The 20,702-nt window shown below is 44.7% G+C and overlaps 1 protein-coding gene across 2 annotated transcripts in view; it reads right to left on the bottom strand.

Moving 5' to 3' along the window:
- Positions 1-20,702, bottom strand: part of WDR70 (WD repeat domain 70) — a 596,086-nt gene that overhangs the window by 558,765 nt on the left and 16,619 nt on the right. For both annotated transcript variants that reach the window (XM_030193048.1, XM_030193049.1), the window contains exon 3: positions 15,666-15,749. In XM_030193048.1, the coding sequence (XP_030048908.1) occupies positions 15,666-15,749 (84 nt within the window). The remainder of the gene's footprint in view (positions 1-15,665; positions 15,750-20,702) is intronic.

The raw sequence follows: 20,702 nt of genomic DNA, 5'->3' as shown, positions 1-20,702 counted from the left end.
CTATTGATAATTATCTAGTGTCCATTGAATTGCCCCAATTTGGGGAGGATGTGCTTCATTCCTTGGGGAAGCCTATTTCCTTGACTACCATTAAATATGCCCCCCTATCCAAGGCTCCAGGACCTGATGGCTTTATGGCCGAGTTTTATAAACTCTTGCAAGATCAGGTCTCGCTGCCCTTAGAGGCTTATTTTCAATAAGTACTAGAGCAGCGGGCCTTACCTGAATATGCAACTTGTTCTGTAAATTGTTGTGTTGCCTAAACCTGGTAAAAATCACTCCTTATTAGAATCTTATATCCCAATTTTACTAATAAATCGTTAAGTAACATTGCCTGCTAACATTCTAGCTTCACATCTGGCACAGTTTCTCCCAGGGGTGGTACATACGGATCAGGTGGGTTTCATCCAAAATAGGCAAGCTGTTTGGATCATACGACAAGCCTTGGCAGTGATGGGTCGTTGTGCCACGTGAAGGCAAAGGATCCCTGCGTTATTAGTAAGCTTAGACACCCAAAGGGTTTAACAGTACATATTGTGAATAGTCACATGGCAGGAATACATGCTAGTATACTAAGCAGCATGTCAAAACAGTACACTGTAAGTTGGTCAGAAGGTTTGTGTAACAGATTAAATGTGGACGTGTTTGAACAGGGATATGTATATGAATTATGATATACTCTTTTTTGGGACAGGCCAGCATAGCAATTGATTTTATTTTGAATTAACAATAACTAGAACTGTATAAAGCATAAAATCTGAGAACAGCATTGAGCTAATGGTATTTTGTTAAGGATTTGGCCAGACATTAAGTGAATTGTTACCTTTTATGACCTGAGGCCTAAATTGATGCCCTGTTTGCCCTGCTCTGTTTAATTGATTTATTTGCAGATTCACCCTACTCTTTTTTTTTAATTTTTTTATTTATAACCATTTAAATTTTTACAAGCGATAAAACAACTTGCTGGAAATACAGAGAAAGTAATATGTAGGAATTATTTCAGTCAGGTAATTCTATTCTCTTCCTTAGACCACTAAATAGGGAGAGTGAAACAAGATAAGGAGATCAATTAAAAAGTAAACAGGAAAAAAAAAACCCCATGGTATTAACTTGATTATCCCCAGATATTACTCGTCTAATTCATTATTCCACATTGATCATCTGTTGGTTGGCTTCTTCAAAGCCAATACGGTGTATAGTCAAATCATTTCATTGAAAACATACTTATTGTCCAATATTAGTTAGAAATAATACATCTGCTTACATTCTTTCTCTTTTAAAAAACAGAAGTTATTTAACAATACATATTCTTAAGTCTCTAATTCAAATCCCACTGACTAAAGTAATCCCAGTTTTCACAGGCTTCACTCCTTTTAAAGTAATAATTTGAGGAAATATTTCTGAGGAAAACTTTAGGAGTCATACCCGGAACTCTGGGAAAAACAATAATCTCGATATTAATCATCTAAAACAATATTCATTTTATTATTCAAAATTTCTGGTCTATTATCATTTTCAAAATCATAACCACTTCTTGCTCATGTAGAATCATTTGTTATATCAATTTTTTACTCTCAAAGGGTTCAGTTGAATTGTCCATGTAACTCTCTAATGAAATTATATCTGAAACAAAATCATTTACTGCCACCATTACCTCCCGAAGCGCCTTCCAGATGGTATTCAATGTAACCTCCACAGGAGCCAAAAACTCCAAGCTGATTTCTCACAGGTGTTTAGGAGTGGTTCCGCCGATTCGGGTTCTGCTGTAAACGTCCTCCGTTTCAGCATATACCTCTAACTCACTCCTCCACTCCTTTGGGCATGGTGGTTGAATAATTTGGGAGCAATGGAGTTGTTTTTTTCCAGATTCACCCTACTCTTATTTATTCTAGGTTGAAGCCTTCCAGAAGCAGCATGCCATCTCCCATGTGAAACCCTGACTGTGTAAATTTTACTGCAACTGTCTGCCAACTGCGGCTTCCCAATACCAGAACCAACACTGACTTCTGTTGATTCATCTGTCACATGGACATTTCTACACAAACATTATGGACTTTTTTCTAGTTTACTATTTTTATTTTTGCCTTATCTTTCTCCTAAGATTCCCTTACCCTGGTTTGCTGTTTGTATCCTGTGGTCTCACATGTCATCGCCACTAGTACAACCAAAGTCCTGCTTATCCCTTACTTAAGACTCAAGCTCTTGTGCATGTTTTGACCCATGAATTGCACCTTGCCTTTACTGCTGTACCAGACCACATTGATGAACTTAAATACAATCTCTCTATATAAAACACACCTCCAACATTCTAATGAAGCCTCACTTTCCCAACGTTCTAAAGTGAGGCGGCAGAGACCACTTTTTGAACATCAGTGTTTGCCCCGCCCACGCGCTGCTGATTGGCTGTGCCTCAGGTGATGCACACAAAGTACGGTTCCACCCGCCCACGCGCTGCTGATTGGCTGTGCCTCAGGTGATGCACACAAAGTACGGTTCCACCTCCCAAACACTCACATGGACTTAGAAACCACCAAGCCTTTGAATGGGACCGGTGCTGCAGAGGAGCAGGAGTGGGACAGCGAAGAAAATGCAGCGGCGTTCAGGAAAAAACAAACAAACACACACGAGTCCCGCCCCTTCCTGAGGAGGGGGTAGCTACCAGCACGGGGACCAACCGCGAGGAAAGCGCGGACGAAGAACGCCACTAAACAACCACTACATCGCGGACCTTACTCTGCAAGCTGTTCATGCGGTGAGTCTCCAAGCCGGCGTTCAGTGCCTACAACAGAGACTTCCAAACACATGCGCCCTCAGCCCCGCCCCCCCTACAGAACGCCACCCACATTCCACACTAAAACCAAACCAACCCCCCCCCCCAAAAAAAAACCACCCAAACGGAAACCTCCGGCGCCCAACCCCCCCTAAAAAAAACGGATAATAGCCCACCTGAGTGCCCAGCTGAAATCAGTGCCTACAAGGAGACCTCCAGACACATGCGCCCTCAGCCCCGTCCCCCCCTAAAGAACACCACCCACATTCTACACTCGAAAAAAAAAACCATATCTACTCCTACTGCCTGCCTGCAACGGATCCCTCTGGTTTCAACAAAAATACAAGTGCCTACAAATACCACATCAGAGTGCCCTGCTGAATTAAGATTACTGTATCACACTCACACGCAGAGAATCACCCCCTACCAGCCACAAAAAAAACCCGCATCTAATATGGACAATCAGCATCATTCACTAACACACATACATACAACCAAACTGCCCACCACCCAAAATGCCACACACTGCCATGGACAGACAACATCTTGCTTTCACACTCATACAAACACACTCCCTCCCCCAACCCCCTTAATACAAAAACTGAAACAGTAAAAACCTAAATATCTCTCTTACAAACACCCACAGAATCCCATAATCCCCCCCCAAACACAAACACTCATACAGAACAACCCTACTGGACAAACACCCCCCTACAAACACCCCCCCCCCCCCACAAAATGGCACACACACCCACAGACACCCACAACCCCCCTCAAAACCACAAACACTCATACAGAACAACGCTACCCTACCCCACAAACACCCCTCCCCCCCCAAAAAAATAGCATACACCCATAGACCCCCACAACCCCCCCTCAAAACCACAAACACTCATACAGACTTTACAACTTAAAAAAAAAAACTCTTCCTTTTTAAAAAAAAATATATCCCTTAATATCAAACAGAAAAAGAAAACAAACAAAAAAAAAAAACCCACATGCTAGCGCCCGTTTCATTTGTTTTGGAAACGGGCCTTTTTTACTAGTGTTTATATGTTTACATCTTTGTTCAGTAATCTCAGCGTAAGATTTAAAGGTTTATTGTAATTTACCATGATATTTGTAGCCATGCTCTTGCTTGTCTGTTGCTTCTTACTAGGGTTACCATACGTCCGGATTTCCCCGGACATGTCCTCTTTTTGAGGGCATGTCCGGGGCGTCCGGCGGATTTTGCCCCCGCCCACGTTTGTCCGGATTTCTGGACAAACGTGGGCGCGGGTGCGGGCAGGCGCGTGCGTGCGGTGGGCGTGTGGGCAGGCGATCGGCGCGTGGTCTCCCGTTCCCTCCCCTCCCCTTCCTTACCATGTTCCCTGGTGGTCTAGTGACGTCTTCGGGGCAGGAAAGAGCCCCCTCTTTCCTGCCCGGAGCGCTGCCTCCCCTGTCTATCATCCTTCTCGGTCTGGCTGGGGATTCAAAATGGCCGCCGAGAGTTGAACTCTCGCGAGGCCGCTTCAACTCTCGGTGGCCATTTTGAATCCCCAGCCATACCGAGGAGGATGCAGCAGGCAAGGGCAGGCAGCGCTCCGGGCAGGAAAGAGGGGGCTCTTTCCTGCCCCGAAGAGAAGACGCTACTAGACCACCAGGGCTAGACAGTAAGTGAGGGGGGGGTATGTGATGGGGGGGAGGGGACTATGTGACAGGGGGGGGGGGAATAGGGGCGGAACCCGGACCTGAAGGGGGCGTGGCAGGGGCGTGGCATGAGGCGGGGCGGGGCGGGGTAGGGGGCGTGACATGTGTCCTCTTTTTCAGAGGACACAAAATGGTAACCCTACTTCTTACCTTATTACTCCCGCTCTGTAGACAATGTGCCACTAATATCAGTCAGACCATTGTTTCTGATAACACCCAAATGAATGTGACTGTGATGAACCTCCGTGAAAGGCTATCCATTTTACAGGACACTGAGACCACCCATTAGCACTCATGAGGTCGTGTGGCCAAGACAGATAAGACAGGCTCAGGATTCCCATCCTGCTGAAGGAGCCTAGTAGGCCTGCAACCTAAGACAGCCAACCACTGGGGCGCTAACCCAGCATTCCATTGAACCTTTGTGATAATTGGAGACCAATTATCAAGAGGGAATATGTTGAGATACACTTAAGGAAAAGGTCAAAGCACACAGACTAAAGGCAGGTTAGCTCTGTGGTTTACTGTCTCTTTATTGTTTCTTGTAACAGTTCACAGTTTCACAAATGTTTGAGCTCAGAGTCACCAAAGGAATGTACAGCACTGATAACACAGAGCCAGTTTAAACAGGCTTGGTGGGGGCAGGACACAGCAGGCGCATATGTATACAGAAGCCAGATAGTGGTATAAAATAAGTGTGTGATAAAAGGAAAACGAGCAGTCGCCTGGATTCCTAGCTTTCTGAGTACTCTGCGCTGCTCCCTTAAGAACGAAAGTTCCCTTCAACTGCTCGCCCTAACTGAAACCTGGCTCACCCCTGATGACTCTGCCTCAGTCGCGGCCTTATGCCATGGAGGTTATCTCTTCTCCCATTCTCCCCGCCCAGTTGGCCGCGGTGGCGTCGTCGGATTACTACTTTCGCCCTCCTGCAGTTTTCAACCTCTCCTTCTACCGCAGTCTCACTGCTTCGCATCCTTTGAAGTCCACGCCATCCATCTATTCTACCCACTGCCACTCAAAGTTGCAGTCATTTACCACCCCCCTGATAAGTCCCTCCCTTCCTTCTTTACCGACTTCGATGCCTGGCTCTCCGTCTTTCTTGAGCCCTCATCCCCATCCCTCATTCTTGGTGACTTTAACATATAAACTGATGACCCATCCGACTCTTATCCTTCTCAGTTCCTCACTCTAACCTCCTCCTTCAACCTCCAACTGAGCTCCACCACCCCTGGGAGGTGGTGGAAATGAAAACGGTAACGGAATTCAAATATGCGTGGAATAAACATAAAGGAATCCTGTTCAGAAGAAATGGATCCTCAGGAACTTAGCCAAGATTGGGTGGCAGAGCCAGTGGTGGGAGGTGGGGCTGGTGGTTGGGAGGTGGGGATAGTGCTGGGCAAACTTATACAGTCTGTGCCAGAGCTGGTGGTGGGAGGCGGGGATAGTGCTGGGCAGACTTATATGGTCTGTGCCAGAGCCACTGCTGGGAGGCAGGACTGGTGGTTGGGAGGCGGGGATAATGCTGGGCAGACTTATATGGTCTGTGCCAGAGCCGGTGGTGGGAGGCGGGGCTGGTGGTTGGGAGGCGGGGATAGTGCTGGGCAGACTTATACGGTCTGTGCCCTGAAGAGGACGGTACAAATCAAGGTAAGGTATACACAAACAGTAGCACATATGAGTTTATCTTGTTGGGCAGACTGCATGGACCATGCAGGTCTTTTTCTGTCGTCATCTACTATGTTACTCACCAATCTGGCCACTGTCTTGACCTCACCCTCTGATTTCTGCGCCTGAGCTCTTCCTCTCTCTGACCATCACCTGATCACCTTCACACTTCATCACCCTCCCCCTCAGTCCCGCCCAACACTAACCACTACTTCCAGGAATCTCCAGGCTGTCGACCCTCCCACCTTATCCTCTAGTATCTCTAATCTCCTCCCTTCCATTATGTCCTCCGAGTCTGTCAACAAGGCTGTCTCCTCTTACAATGCCACTCTCTCCTCTGCACTGGACACCCTTGCACCATCCATCCCCGTCCCACAAGGCGTACTATTCCCCAGCCCTGGCTGACCCCTTGCACCCGATACCTTCGCTCCTGCGCCCAATTGGCTGAACGCCTCTGGAGGAAATCTCGCACCCATACTGATTTCATTCATTACAAATTCATGCTATCCTCCTTCCAGTCCTCCCTATTTCTCGCCAAACAGGACTATTACACCCAGTTGACTAATTCCCTCAGCTCTAACCCTCGTCGTCTGTTCGCCACCCTCAACTCCCTCCTCAAAGTGCCCTCCGTTCCCACCCCACCCCCTTTCTCTCTCCTCAATCACTGGCTGATTACTTCTGCGACAAGGTGCAGAAGATCAACCTCGAATTCACCAACAAACTATCTCCTCCTCTTCACCCTCTAACCCACTCCCTCAACCAACCATCCCAGGCCTCCTTCTTCTCTTTTCCTGATACCAACGAAGAGGAAACCGCCCATCTTCTCTCCTCCTCAAAATGCACCACCTGTTCCTCTGACCCCATCCCCACCAACTTACTCAACACCATTTCTCCTACCGTCATCCCCCCCATCTGTCATATCCTCAACCTCTCTCTCTCCACTGCAACTGTCCCTGACACCTTCAAGTATGCTGTAGTCACACCACTCCTCAAAAAACCATCACTTGACCCTACCTGTCCCTCCAACTACTGCCCAATCTCCCTCCTACCCTTCCTCTCCAAGATATTTGAACGCACTGTTCATAGCCGTTGCCTTGATTTTCTCTCCTCTCATGCCATCCTCGATCCACTTCAATCCGGTTTTCGCCCCCTACACTTGACAGAAACAGCACTATCTAAAGTCTGCAATGACCTGTTCCTTGCCAAATCCAAAGGCCACTATTCCATCCTCATCCTCCTCGACCTATCCGCCGCTTTTGACATGGTCAATCACAATTTACTTCTTGCCACACTGTCCTCATTTGGGTTCCAGGGCTCTGTCCTCTCCTGGTTCTCCTCTTATCTCTCCCACCATACCTTCACAGTGCATTCTCATGGTTCTTCCTCCACCCCCATCCCGCTCTCTGTTGGAGTTCCTCAGGGATCTGTCCTTGGTCCCCTTCTTTTTTCAATCTACACCTCTTCCCTGGGCTCCCTGATCTCATCTCACGGTTTCCAATATCATCTTTAAGCCGACGACACCCAGCTTTATCTCTCCACACCAGACATCACTGCAGATACCCAGGCCAAAGTATCGGCCTGCTTATCCGACATTGCTGGCTGGATGTCCAACCGCCATCTGAAACTGAACATGGCCAAGACCGAGCTTATTGTCTTCCCACCCAAACCCACTTCTCCCCTCCCTCCACTCTCTATCTCAGTGGATAACACCCTCATCCTCCCCGTCTCATCTGCCCGCAACCTCGGAGTCATCTTCGACTCCTCCCTCTCCTTCTCTGCGCATATCCAGCAGATAGCCAAGACCTGTCACTTCTTCCTCTACAACATTAGCAAAATTCACCCTTTCCTCTCTGAGCATACCACCCGAATTCTCATCCACTCTCTCATTACCTCTCGCCTTGACTACTGCAACCTACTCCTCACTGGCCTCCCACTTAGCCATCTAACCCCCCTTCAGTCCGTTCAGAACTCTGCTGCACGTCTTATCTTCCGCCTGGACCGATATACTCATATCACCCCTCTCCTCAAGTCACTGCACTGGCTTCCGATCAGGTACCGCATACAGTTCAAGCTTCTGCTACTAACCTACAAATGCACTCGATCTGCAGCTCCTCCCTACCTCTCTACCCTCATCTCCCCCTACGTGCCTACCTGTAACCTCCGCTCTCAAGACAAATCCCTCCTTTCAGTACCCTTCTCCACCACCGCCAACTCCAGGCTCTGCCCTTTCTGCCTCGCCTCACCCCATGCTTGGAATAAACTCCCTGAGCCCATTCGCCAGGCCCCCTCCCTGCCCATCTTCAAATCCTTGCTCAAAGCCCACCTCTTCGATGTCACCTTCAGCACCTAGCCACCATACCATATTCATGAAATCTAGACTGCCCAACTTGACATTTCGTCCGTTAGATTGTAAGCTCCTTTGAACAGGGACTGTCCTTCTTTGTTAAACCGTACAGCGCTGCGTAACCCTAGTAGCGCTCTAGAAATGTTAAGAAGTAGTAGTAGTAGTAGTACTTTCTGAGTACTCTGCGCTGCTCCCTTAAGAACGAAAGTATTTCTCCTTCTTAAGACTGTTTAACCATTTCTTTCATTTTCTTCTGTAACACTTAATAAAGCCAGCTTAATTTGATTTATTACTACTTTGTAGATTCAATTTATTTCAGGCTCCAGAACCTAGGGTCTCAGAAGGCTCTGCCTGCCTTAGACTCTGAACAAGGGGAGTTGGTGCTGGTAGGGGTATATGGCCCTACTCCACACAAGAGTTCCTTTTTTCCTCTCCTTACTCAAACATGTGCTCAGTATGCTGAGTTACCTTTGATAGTAGCGGGGGATATGAATACTGTAATGGACCCATACATCAATTGCTAAGCGGGGTCTCCAATGGGACCCCGGGCAGCCATGGAGTATTACACAATTTTTGTTTAGCATTAGAACTTCAACTCCTGGAGGGTTTTTCATCCTGCGAAAACAGATTACACTCACACCTCTAGAACACACCAGTCCCTCTCCCGATTAGATTACATTTTTGTGCATAATACCTTTTTTCATCACATCCTTTCAGCGACTTTTGGACCAGAGGAGATCTCCAATCATGCACTCATTTGGATAGAGTTGGATTTAGAGTCTTATTTTGCCCAACGTCATGGCTGAAGGTTCCTGTCCTATTTTTTGTCCTTGCCAGATTTTTCAGCCTATTTATATACGCAGTAGGATGATTTTGCCACGAATAATCAGCAACACATAGAAGATCCAGCACTGTATTGACCTACAGCTAAGGCAGTGATGAGGGGCACAATCAGTGTATATGAGAAGGCAAAACAAGCGCAGAACACAAGGCATAGATGAGCCTCTGGAGAGGCTCTTGCTATATTTCTTCCATTCAGGACTCGAGTGGGCAACTCCATACCAAAATGCAAGATATAGCTGAGGTGGTTTTCACTCATTTTAGGAGCCTTTATGATGTTCAGCTAGAAAACATTAACATACCTTCAAGACTCGAGCATGCCCAGTCTTTCCCCTGAAGCCATTTGAGCTCTTAATCAACCTTTCTCTGCTAAGGAAATACAATCAGCCTTACGGGCCCTTAAATTATGTTCCGCCCCAGACCTCGACGGCTTCATGGAGAATATTACAGGTAGTGAGTCTCTTGCTTGGCAGGTCCACCACCCAACCAGGGCCTTATCGACTGATCTCACTTATTAATGTAGATCTTAAAAACACCATCCTGGAAGCCCAGGCCAAATATATTCCGCGTATTAAAAAAGGAGGACGGAAGACCAAATGACAGCCAGCGTGGTTAAAAAGTGAGGTGAAGGAAGCTATTAGAGCTAGAACTATTAACCTTGGGGTAATCTTCGACTCCTCTCTCTCCTTCTCTGCTCACATTCAGCAGATTGCCAAAACCTATCGTTTCTTTCTTTATAACATTAGCAAAATCCGTCCCTTCCTCTCTGAGCACTCTACCAGAACCCTTATCCACACTCTTATCACCTCTCACCTAACTTGCTTCTCACCGGCCTCCCTATTAGCCATCTCTCTCCTCTTCAATCAGTCCAAAACTCTGCTGCACGACTCATTTTCTGCCAGAGTCGCTATGCTCACATTAGCCCTCTCATCAAGTCACTTCACTGGCTCCCTATCCATTTCTGCATTCAATTCAAACTTCTCTTACTGACCTATAAATGCATTCACTCTACCGCTCCCAAGTACCTCTCTACTCTTGTCTCTCCCTACGCCCCCCCTCGGGTACTCCGTTCTGTGGATAAATCTCTCTTGCCTGTCCCCTTCTCTTCTACTGCTAATTCCAAACTCTGTTCCTTTTATCTCGCAGCACCTCACGCCCATGCCTGGAATAGACTTCCCGACTTTGTACGTCTAGTTCCGTCCTTGGCCGTTTTCAAATCCAGGCTAAAAGCCCACCTCTTTAACACTGCTTTTGACTCCTAACCACTACTCACTTGCCCTGTATCCCTTTTATCCCCTCTTTAATTCCCTTACCTCTTAGTTGTTCTGTCTGTCTGTCCTACTTAGATTGTGAGCTCTTTGAGTAGGGACTGTCTTTTAATGTATGATGTACAGTGCTGCGTATACCTTATAGGGCTATAGAAATGATAAGTAGTAGTAAAAGAAAATCCTTCAGAAAATGGAAGAAGGAACCGACTGAAAATAATAAGAAACAGCGTAAGGAATGTCAAGTGAAATGCAAAGCGCTGATAAGGAAGGCTAAGAGGGTCTTCGAAAAAAAGATTGCGTGGAGGCAAAAACACATAGATATATTAAAAGCAGGAAGCCGACAAAAGAATCGGTTGGACCGCTATATGATCAAGGGGTAAAAGGGGCGATCAGGGAAGACAAAGCCGTAGCAGAGAGTTAAACGAATTCTTTGCTTCGGTCTTCACCGAGGAAGATTTGGGTGGGATACCGGTGCCGGAAATGGTATTCGAAGCTGACGAGTCAGAGAAACTTAATGAATTCTCTGTGAACCTGGAGGATGTGGTGGGGCAGTTCTGCGGGCTGAAGAGTAGCAAATCTCCTGGGCCAGATGGTATTCATCCCAGAGTACTGATGGAACTGAAAGATGAGCTTGCGGAGCTATTGTTAGATCAAGCGTGGTACCGGAGGATTGGAGGATGGCCAATGTAACGCCGATTTTTAGGGAAGGTTACAGGGGAGAGCCGGGAAATTATAGACCGGTGAGTCTGACGTCGGTGCCAGGCAAAATGGTAGAGACTATTATTAAGAACAAAATTACAGAGCATACTCAAGGGCATGGATTTGGTGAGGGGAAATCTTGTCTCACTGGTCTGCTGCATTTCTTTGAAGGGGTAAACAAACATGTGGATAAAGGTGAGCCGGTTGATGTTCTGTATCTGGATTTTCAGAAGGCGTTTGACAGGATACCTCATGAGGGACTCCAGAGGAAGTTGCAGAGTCATGGGATAGGAGGTAGTGTCCTACTGTGGATTTAAAACTGGTTAAAAGATAGAAAACAAAGAGTAGGGTTAAATGGTCAGTATTCTCAATGGAGAAGGGTAGTTAGTGGGGTTCCCCAGGGGTCTGTGTTGGGACAGCTGCTTTTTAATATATTTATAAATGACCTATAGATGGGAGTAACTAATGAGGTAATTAAATTTGTTCATGACACAAGGTTATTCAAAGTCATTAAATCGCGGGAGGATTGTGAAAAATTACAAGAGGACCTTACGAGACTGGGAGACTGAGCGTCTAAACGGCAGATGACGTTTAATGTCAGCAAGTGCAAAGTGATTCATGTGGGAAAGAAGAACCCGAATTATAGTTACGTGATGCAAGGTTCCACGTTAGGAGTCACAGACCAAGAAAGGGATCTAGGTGTCGTCGTTGATGATACCTTGAAACCTTCTGCTCAGTGTGCTGCTGCGGCTAAGAAAGCAAACAGAATGTTAGGTATTATTAGGAAAGGAATGGAAAACAAAAATGAGGATGTTATAATGCCTTTGTATCGCTCCATGGTGTGACCGCACCTCGAATATTGTGTTCAATTCTGGTCGCCGCATCTCAAAAAATATATAGTCATAGGCGGTCGGTGGCCCAACTGTTTGGGGAGGCTAAAGGGGGCGGGGTTAGGGGTGGGCCAGGGGCGGAGCTTACCTCCATAAGTGTTTGACAACACACAGAAAAAAAATAAGTAAAAATAAAAGTCACAGTTAATAACTTTTATTAAATTTAGATATTAGATATGTATCATATGTCAAAGAATAAAGTGGTTGCTCAAAGCATATACTAAACACAATCGCTCAACTGCAAAACACTATGCACAACTTTGTGCAAAAACACACTCAGAATCTTACTGTACCATAAATATTACACTGGGAAGACCCTAATACACCAATATACCACCATACGGAACATGCAGACCGTCAACAATATGAAACAAGGGATCATAATATCATGATACGTGTAGAGCCAAAAAACACCCTTTTAGGGTGGCTAGTGTTCACAATGAGCTCCTTTTATTAACGACCATATGTAGATCCTTCAAGAGGTAGTGTGTCATGATTTACGCTGTACACCCTTTCTGGTGTTTTGGTGCCACCTCAGTAAGGCCAACACACAATCTCTCCACTGCAAAACACTATATACAAACTTGTGCAAAACACACTCATAGCCTTACCAAACCATAACAGCACTAATTCCAAGGACAGGACGAGCTACAACCTTTATGTGTGGAAAGGCAGCACTATAATTACACCGGGCTCTAAAACACCAGTACACAACCTAGTGAAACCAAAATAAAACAAAAAGGGCTGCAAATACTTCACGCTAGCAGAATACTGCATCTTGATCACACATGAAAAACACATGGCTTAACAGATATGAAGGCAAAATACAAGAAGTCGGACTCAGCATGCAGCAATACTAGAAACACTGAAACTTACATGCAAAATATCACATATGTACATTTCCAAAAGCTGACATATTCCAATTAATAAATTTTGAATAAAAAAATGTTTTCTACCTTTGCTGTCAGAGCATTTAGTTTTTCTATTAGCTTTGGTCCCAGTGTCTTCTTTCCATCTGATATTTTTTTCTCTCACCATGTCCACCATCTTTCTGTGTCCTTATGCGTCCCGTCTACCACCCTATCCTTTCTCCAGTTTCAACATCTGCCCTCAAAGTGTTCCAATCCAGCCTTTAAATTCAGCAATTTCCCCTCCATCCATATAAAGCATTTCTCCTCACTCCCCTCCCCTCCATCCATGTGCATCTACAACCTTTGTCTTCTCTCCCCTCCATCCATGTCCAGCATTTCTCCTCTCTCCCTTCCACTCCATCCGTGTGCATCTCCTTCCTTTATCTTTCCTTCCCCCCCATCCTTGTCCAACATTTCTCCTCTCTTCCCTGCCCTGCCCTCCACTCCATCCATGTCCAGCATTTCTCCTCTCTTTCCTCCCCTCCATCCATGTGCATCTCCTTCCTGACGTCCCTCCCCTCCATCCATCCATGTCCAACAACTCTCCATTCTCCCCTTCCCTCTCCTCCATCCATCCACCCATATCCTGCAAATTTCCTCTCTCCCCTGTCCCCATTCATCCATCCATGTCCAGAATTCTCCTCTCTCCCTTGCCCTCCCCTCCATCCATCCATCCATGTCCAGGAACTCTCCGTTCTCCCCTGCCCTCTCCTCCATCCATCTCCAGAAAATTTCCTCTCTCCCCTGTCCCCATTCATCCATCCATGTCCAGAATTCTCCTCTCTCCCTTGCCCTCCCCTCCATCCATCCATCCATGTCCAGGAACTCTCCGTTCTCCCCTGCCCTCTCCTCCATCTATCTCCAGATAATTTCCTCTCTCCCCTGTCCCCTCGATCTATGCCCAGCAATTCTCCTCTCTTCCCTGCCCTCCCCTCCATCCATGTCAGCAATTCTCTCCCTGCTCTGCCCTCTCCCCTCCTGTCCAGTGATTTCTTCTCTCTCCCTGCCCTGCATCCATACATGGTCAACAATTCTCCTCTCCCCTGCCCTCCCCCTACATGTGGCAGGCTGCAGCGTTTTTGCGAGGCAGCTCTGGCTCTCCCTCCTTCCTTCCTTGGTTCCCGCTCTGGCTCCCCGATCAGCAGCCCCCCCCCCCCCGCGTTTTAACCTTTACTCTCCGACGTGGCAGCGATGTCAATCAATGAAGAACGTACAACAGACTCGCTTCCAGCTTCTCTCTTCACACAGTGTCCCGCCCTCGCGGGAACAGGAAATGCATCATCGCTGACGCTGAAGGCGGGACACTGTGTGAAGAGAGAAGCTGGAAACGAGTCTGTTGTGCGTTCTTCATTGATTGACATCGCTGCCACGTCGGAGAGTAAAGGTTAAAACACGCGGGGGGGGGGGGGCTGCTGATCGGGGAGCCAGAGCGGGAACCAAGGAAGGAAGGAGGGAGAGCCAGAGCTGCCTCGCAAAAGCGCTGCGCTTGTGACGGCAGCAGGGAAGTCCGGTCCACGATTGGGCTGGGGAGGCTTAGCCTCCCCAAGCCTCTTATACGGGGCGCCTATGGATATAGTGGAATTAGAAAAGGTGCAGAGAAGGGCAACGAAAATGATAAAGGGCATGGGACAACTTCTCTATGAGGAAAGGCTAAAGCGGCTAGGGCTCTTCAGCTTGGAGAAAAGGCAGCCGAGGGGAGATATGATAGAGGTCTATAAAATAATGAGTGGTGTTGAACGGGTAGATGTGAAGCGTCTGTTCACACTTTCCAAAAATACTAGGACTAGGGGGCATGCGATGAAAATTTAAAACGAATCAGAGAAAAGTTTTCTTCACTCAACATGTAATTAAACTCTGGAATTCATTGCCAGAGAATGTGGTAAATGTGGTTAGCTTAGCGGAGTTTTAAAAAGGTTTGGATGGCTTCCTAAAGGAAAAGTCCATAGACCATTATTAAATAGACTTGGGGAAAATCCACTATTTCTGAGATAAGCAGTATAAAATATTTTGTACTTTTCTGGGATCTTGCCAGGTATTTGTGACCTGGATTGGCCGCTGTTGGAAACAGGATGCTGGGCTTGGTGGACCTTTGGTCTTTCCCAGTATGGCAATATGTACATCTAGCAACCCTCCATTGCCCCAGACACAAAAACCCAGATTGTGAACCCTCTAGGAATAAATAAAGTATCTGTATATAAATAAATGTAAACTGCTTTGTTTGTACCACAGAAAGAAAGTATGTCAAATCCATGACCTATAATATTCATTTGTCATGGCATGCACAAAATAAACCCATTCAGGAAGAGATGAGAAACATCCCATTAACAGGGACTAAAACTGTGGATAATTATCATAATTCTGGGGTGGTTCCTTTAAGCTGATTAAAGTACTATACCTCAAATAATTTCCTTGATTGGTTTATGTACTATGTAACTATGTTTCTTTTATTATTGAAATTAATACAAAAGAAGAACACCAACATCAACAAATGCTCAGAACAAAAGCTACTTAGTGATTATTCTAAGTTTGGTCTACAAAGTTTATGTTAAATGTTTTGATAGTTTGAATCTGTTGAAAAAATACAATACTTACCTAGAGTTTTTCTACTTCTTTCTACAGCACTTCTGCGTGTTTGTTCAAACATTGCTTCCAAATCAAATGTTCGTGCTTTCTTTCCTAAAATAATTACCAAAAACAGATGCAGACAAAACTTGTTAAGCTGTTAAATAATGTTTAATCTACCAATGGCCATTAATGTATGTCTGCAAAATCACCACTTTTGAGTTGGAAATAGGGTCTAGTAATTAAAACCCGAGGAGGTAATTTAATAATAGCATCAGCACACATTCACTAACCACCACAGGGTCCATTTTATTCTCATGGGCCCTGCAGCAGATAGCACATGCTAAACATTAGTAAATAACTCCCAGAATAAGTTTGAAAAAATCCTCAAATGAGCAAGAAGTTTTATTTCTGTCACTGATTTTGTATAGCCTGAAGAAATTCAGATTTCTTTCTTGGCTCTCTACCTAACCATGAAGACAATTCACTAAAACTCCCTCCTTCACACCATGACAACAGTAAATCAGAAGGACTGGCTTAAACATTAAGCAAACTAGGCAGCCACAGAGGGCAGTAGCTTCGGGGAGGGGGGGGGGGGGAGCAAAAAGGGAACGGGAAATGGGACTTCATATTCTGCCTTTCTGTGGTATTTCACAACTACATTCAAAGCAGTTTACATATATAGTACTTATTTTGTACCTAGGGCAATGGAGGGTTAAGTGACTTGCCCACAGTCACAAGGCACTGCAGTGGGAATTGAACCCAGTTCCCCAGGATCAAAGTCCGCTGCACTAACCACTAGGCTACTACTCCAAAGCAGCTGCAAAGCAAAAGATCCTGACAGGTATGCAACTCAAAGAACCACCAGCATTCACAGGAAGGGTAATTTTCAAATAATTCATCTACCAAGGTGAATGGTTTTTGGAAATTGCTTTCAATAGGTATGTAGACATAAAACAAAAGTTAAATACTTGTGCAATGTCCGTCTATGCATTTTTACACTACTTTTCTGAGATGGGTGATTGTGGGGTAATTATGACTGTATGATTGTTGAGTTTAATTATCAAGAGGGGAGGCTTTAAGGGCACAAAACACAATTGGGAAAGGGTTCAAAGCTAAAGGTGCCTAATACCCTTGCACCAGCCCTGGAAATCAGACCCTTTAACTGGATAATACAGATACTGTCCCCTCCCCTTTATAACATTCATGGAGTCCTGGAAGAAAAATGGGATTTTCTCCAAAGCAGAGACCAAAGCTCCACCGACAGAGCTCCATTTTCTGTGATGTCAGTCTCTCTAGGCAGATTTAGTTCCATTGTTGCTGGCAGATTGCCACCAGCAACTCATTGAAAGGGCAAGAAAGATCTTGCCTCTGTGCATTCTTCATGTATGTCCTGTTGTTCTCATTAATATATATTTCTCTTACTTGTTTTTAAGTTTACTTTTATTGTGCCCATTTCTCCACTCTGTTGTTTGTACTGAAAGATTTTAATTTACTGTTATGTTCTTTTCTGAAACCCAGGAAGGGCTAACTGGACTTGCTAAACACCACTCTCTCCAAAGCTTCAGGCTTTGATATTGTCCAGCAATATCAGTGCTCAAAACATGTATCAGAAGTAAGAAATTTTCCTATTGGCTAATCTGCTTTATCAGTCCATTGTCTTTTTCCTTTCTGCCTTTCTCCTTGAGGTTTTACTTAAATTTTGCATATATAATCTGCTTTGTCACCAACAGTTTGCTTCAAGGTGAATCAAAATCAAAATTAAAAATATTCCATCACACACATTAGCCAAACTCTTAAATATTCCTTACTAGTAAAAAAGCCCCGTTTCTGATGCAAATGAAACGGGGGCTAGCAATGTTTTCTTCTGTGTGCATGTGGGAGTGTGTGTGTCCCTGCCCTCTGGCCTCTCTCCCCTCCCCACTCAGTCCTTCACTGTTACAGAGCCAGCGATTTGATTTCCTGCTCTGCTGTTTTCCTTCACTGACTGTTTGTGTTACAGAGAGGGCGGGGCAGACACTCATGGGGAAACCGGATATCTCTCCCCCTTCACACTTCCGGCTGGAGGCTTCATAGAACGTTGGTGTTGCCTTTTATATAGAGAGATAATGTGAACAAGTAAAAAGCAGGATGAAGAACCCAAACTACAGCTACATGATGCAAGGTTCCACATTAGGCATCACCACCCACGAAAATAATCTAGGTGTCATTCTTGTTGATATGTTGAAACTTCTGCTCAGTGTGCAGCAGTAGCTGCTAAGAAAGCAAATGGAATGTTAGGAAAGAAACGGAAAACAAAACAGATTATTACATTCAATACTTGTATGCTGTGATAACCATGAACGGATCAATGCGGCTTACACTGAAAGTAGGAGCATAATCCATAAACACAAATTATGAAAAAGCTACTAAGCAATAATATCTAGATTAATCATTCTCATTGACAAAAAAAACCAAAACACTTGATATTATTGTGACAGTGCCAGCTTCTCAGATCTTTCGGAAAATCGTATAATTGGACTGATGGCTTATATATTTTGGATCACTCCATGGTACAACTGCACCTCTAATATTGTGTGCAATTCTGGTCACTGCATCTCAAAAAAAGATATAGGTGAATTAGAAAAGATACAGAGAAGGGTGACTAAAATGATAAAAGGGATGGGATGACTTCTCTATGAGGAAATGCTAAAGAGGCTAGGGCTCTTCAGTTTAGAGAAGAGATGGCTGAAGGGAGATATAAGATCTATAAAATCCTGAGTGAAGTGGAATCATTTACTCTTTCCAAAGTAGGACACACAATGAAGTTATTAAATAGTACATTAAAACATATTCTTCACTCAGGGCTAGATTTTATATATCAGGCCTAAAAAATTGGTGCTGAAAAAAAATATGCCTAGGTGTATTCTATAAGCTGCGCCTATATTTAGGAGTGGTTTATAGAATATGCCTAAATCAAGACGTAGTTTATAGAATATGCCCAACATCAGTTTTCTATGACTATATTTAGTCGCAGTCATTTATAACAATGAAAACAGGGTGTAAATGCTGATGCCTAAATTACATGCGGAATGGGCATATTATTCTATAACAGTGTACATAAATTCTAGGAATGCCCATGACTCTGCCCCCTTTACTGATTCACGTTTCAGAATTTACACACATCACTTTACAGAATATGCTTAGACATTTGTGTGCCTAAATTCAAATTAATGCCAATTAGAGTCAATAATTGCTTAAGTTCAATTATTGGCACTGATTGGCTTGTGAAGCTAATTAAGTTGTGTGCGCAAATCCTGAATACGACCGGATTTGCACACACGCAACTCAAGTCGCACTATATAGAATCGGGGGGTCAGTGTGTAATTAAGCTCTGGAATTCATTACCAGATGATGTGCTAAAAGCAGTTAGCTTAGCAGGATTTAAAAGGTTTGGACAAGTTCCTAAAAATGTTATTAAGATGGACTTGAGAAAATCCACTGCTTATTCCTGGGATAAGCAACATAAAAATCTGTTTACTCTCTTAAGATCTTACCAAGTACTGTGACCGGGACTGGCCACTGTTGGAAACATGATAATGAGCTTGACAGAACTTTGGTTTGTCCCAATACTTATACACTTAACATATTAAAAAGGTTGGTTTTTTTTATTATTATTATTATTTATTTAAATTTTCCAATATATCACCACTTAAAGTGAATATGCAATCGGCATTATTTAACATTAGGAAACAAAAATGATAAGTATATATCTTTAAAGCCCGTTTGTCCACAAGTTAAAGAAATTTGATTCCAAGATTAAGGAAATCAAAAAAAAAAAATACAAAAATTAATGATCAATAGATGCTTCCTCTGGTTCAGACCCCAGCCTGCTAATTAGGGAAGGTTTACTATATTCACATCAACTCTTGCATCAATAAACTCTTTCAACTGTTTTGGGTCTACAAACTGAAAATGTTTACCCTCAAACATCACATTACAAAAACAAGGAAATCGCAAGACAAAATTTGCTCCCAATGCCACCACCCTGGGGTGAAGTTCCAAAAAGGCCCTTCGTCTCATCTGTGTAGGCCGTGAGAGATCTGGAAAGATACGGACCTTTGAGCCCAAAAACAGATTTTCTAAGTGTCTCAACGAAAGCCGTAGTACGGCATTCCTATCAGGCTCTAATGCAAAAGTGACAAGCAGAGTTAACCTCTGAGTAACTATTTCTAATGAGCTTTCTAGGAATGAGGTAAGATTCATTCCTTCCCCTATTACGGGGGGGGGGGGGGGTTCCTACCACCACTCCAGTACTCCCGATGTAATAAGCCCGTGTAATGGGAGGGAGGGAGTCCTTGTCCATTCCTAGGATGTTCACCAAATATTTTTAACCATCTCCAGAGGAGAAATTAACGGCGATTTGGGAAAATTAAGAAACCTAAGGTTAAGTCTTTTAGTCTGATTTTCCAGGTATTCAAGTCGTTTATGTAGGAAATTATTGTCTTTAACCAAAGCTGTTTCTATAGATCCCATTTCTTGAATTTTGATATCCACGTTCCAATTTCTGGGTTTGCTGTGCAGTCACTTGTGCTTGAAGCAGGGCAGCCTCAGAAAGAACTTCAATATCAGAAGAATTCTGCTTTAAAGTAGTTTGCATAGAGGTTTGGATATTGTAAACCATATCCCATAGTGACTCAAGCGTCACAATTGCTGGTCTAATCACTCCACTAGCCACAGGGGGAGATAGACTATCAGCACGAGCTAACTTGGAAACAATAGCTTGAGGCAATACCTTTGAAGCCTGTTGTAGTAATGTTTTCCGAAGTTCAGAATCTATCTCCGTTGCTGCAGTCACACCCTCAGACAGGACCAGCTGAGCCACTTCGGCGTCTGTCTCTGTTTGAACAGCCAGCAACTCTCTTCCAGGCTGGGGAGTGCAATTCGCTCCACAGGGCTCAGGGAAGCCCCGTTTCCACTCTCGATCGACTCCGAAGGGCCAAGAGCTGCAGAGGGGGTCGAAGTTCCCTGAGGACCCGGTTGCTGCCTGGGAAATTGCAGGGTTGTTTGTTTCATCGTCGAGGAGGT

This window comes from Microcaecilia unicolor, chromosome 2, assembly GCF_901765095.1.
Source record: "Microcaecilia unicolor chromosome 2, aMicUni1.1, whole genome shotgun sequence".
Classification (NCBI taxonomy): Eukaryota; Metazoa; Chordata; class Amphibia; order Gymnophiona; family Siphonopidae; genus Microcaecilia; species Microcaecilia unicolor.
This window is presented reverse-complemented; position numbering and strand designations above follow the sequence as displayed.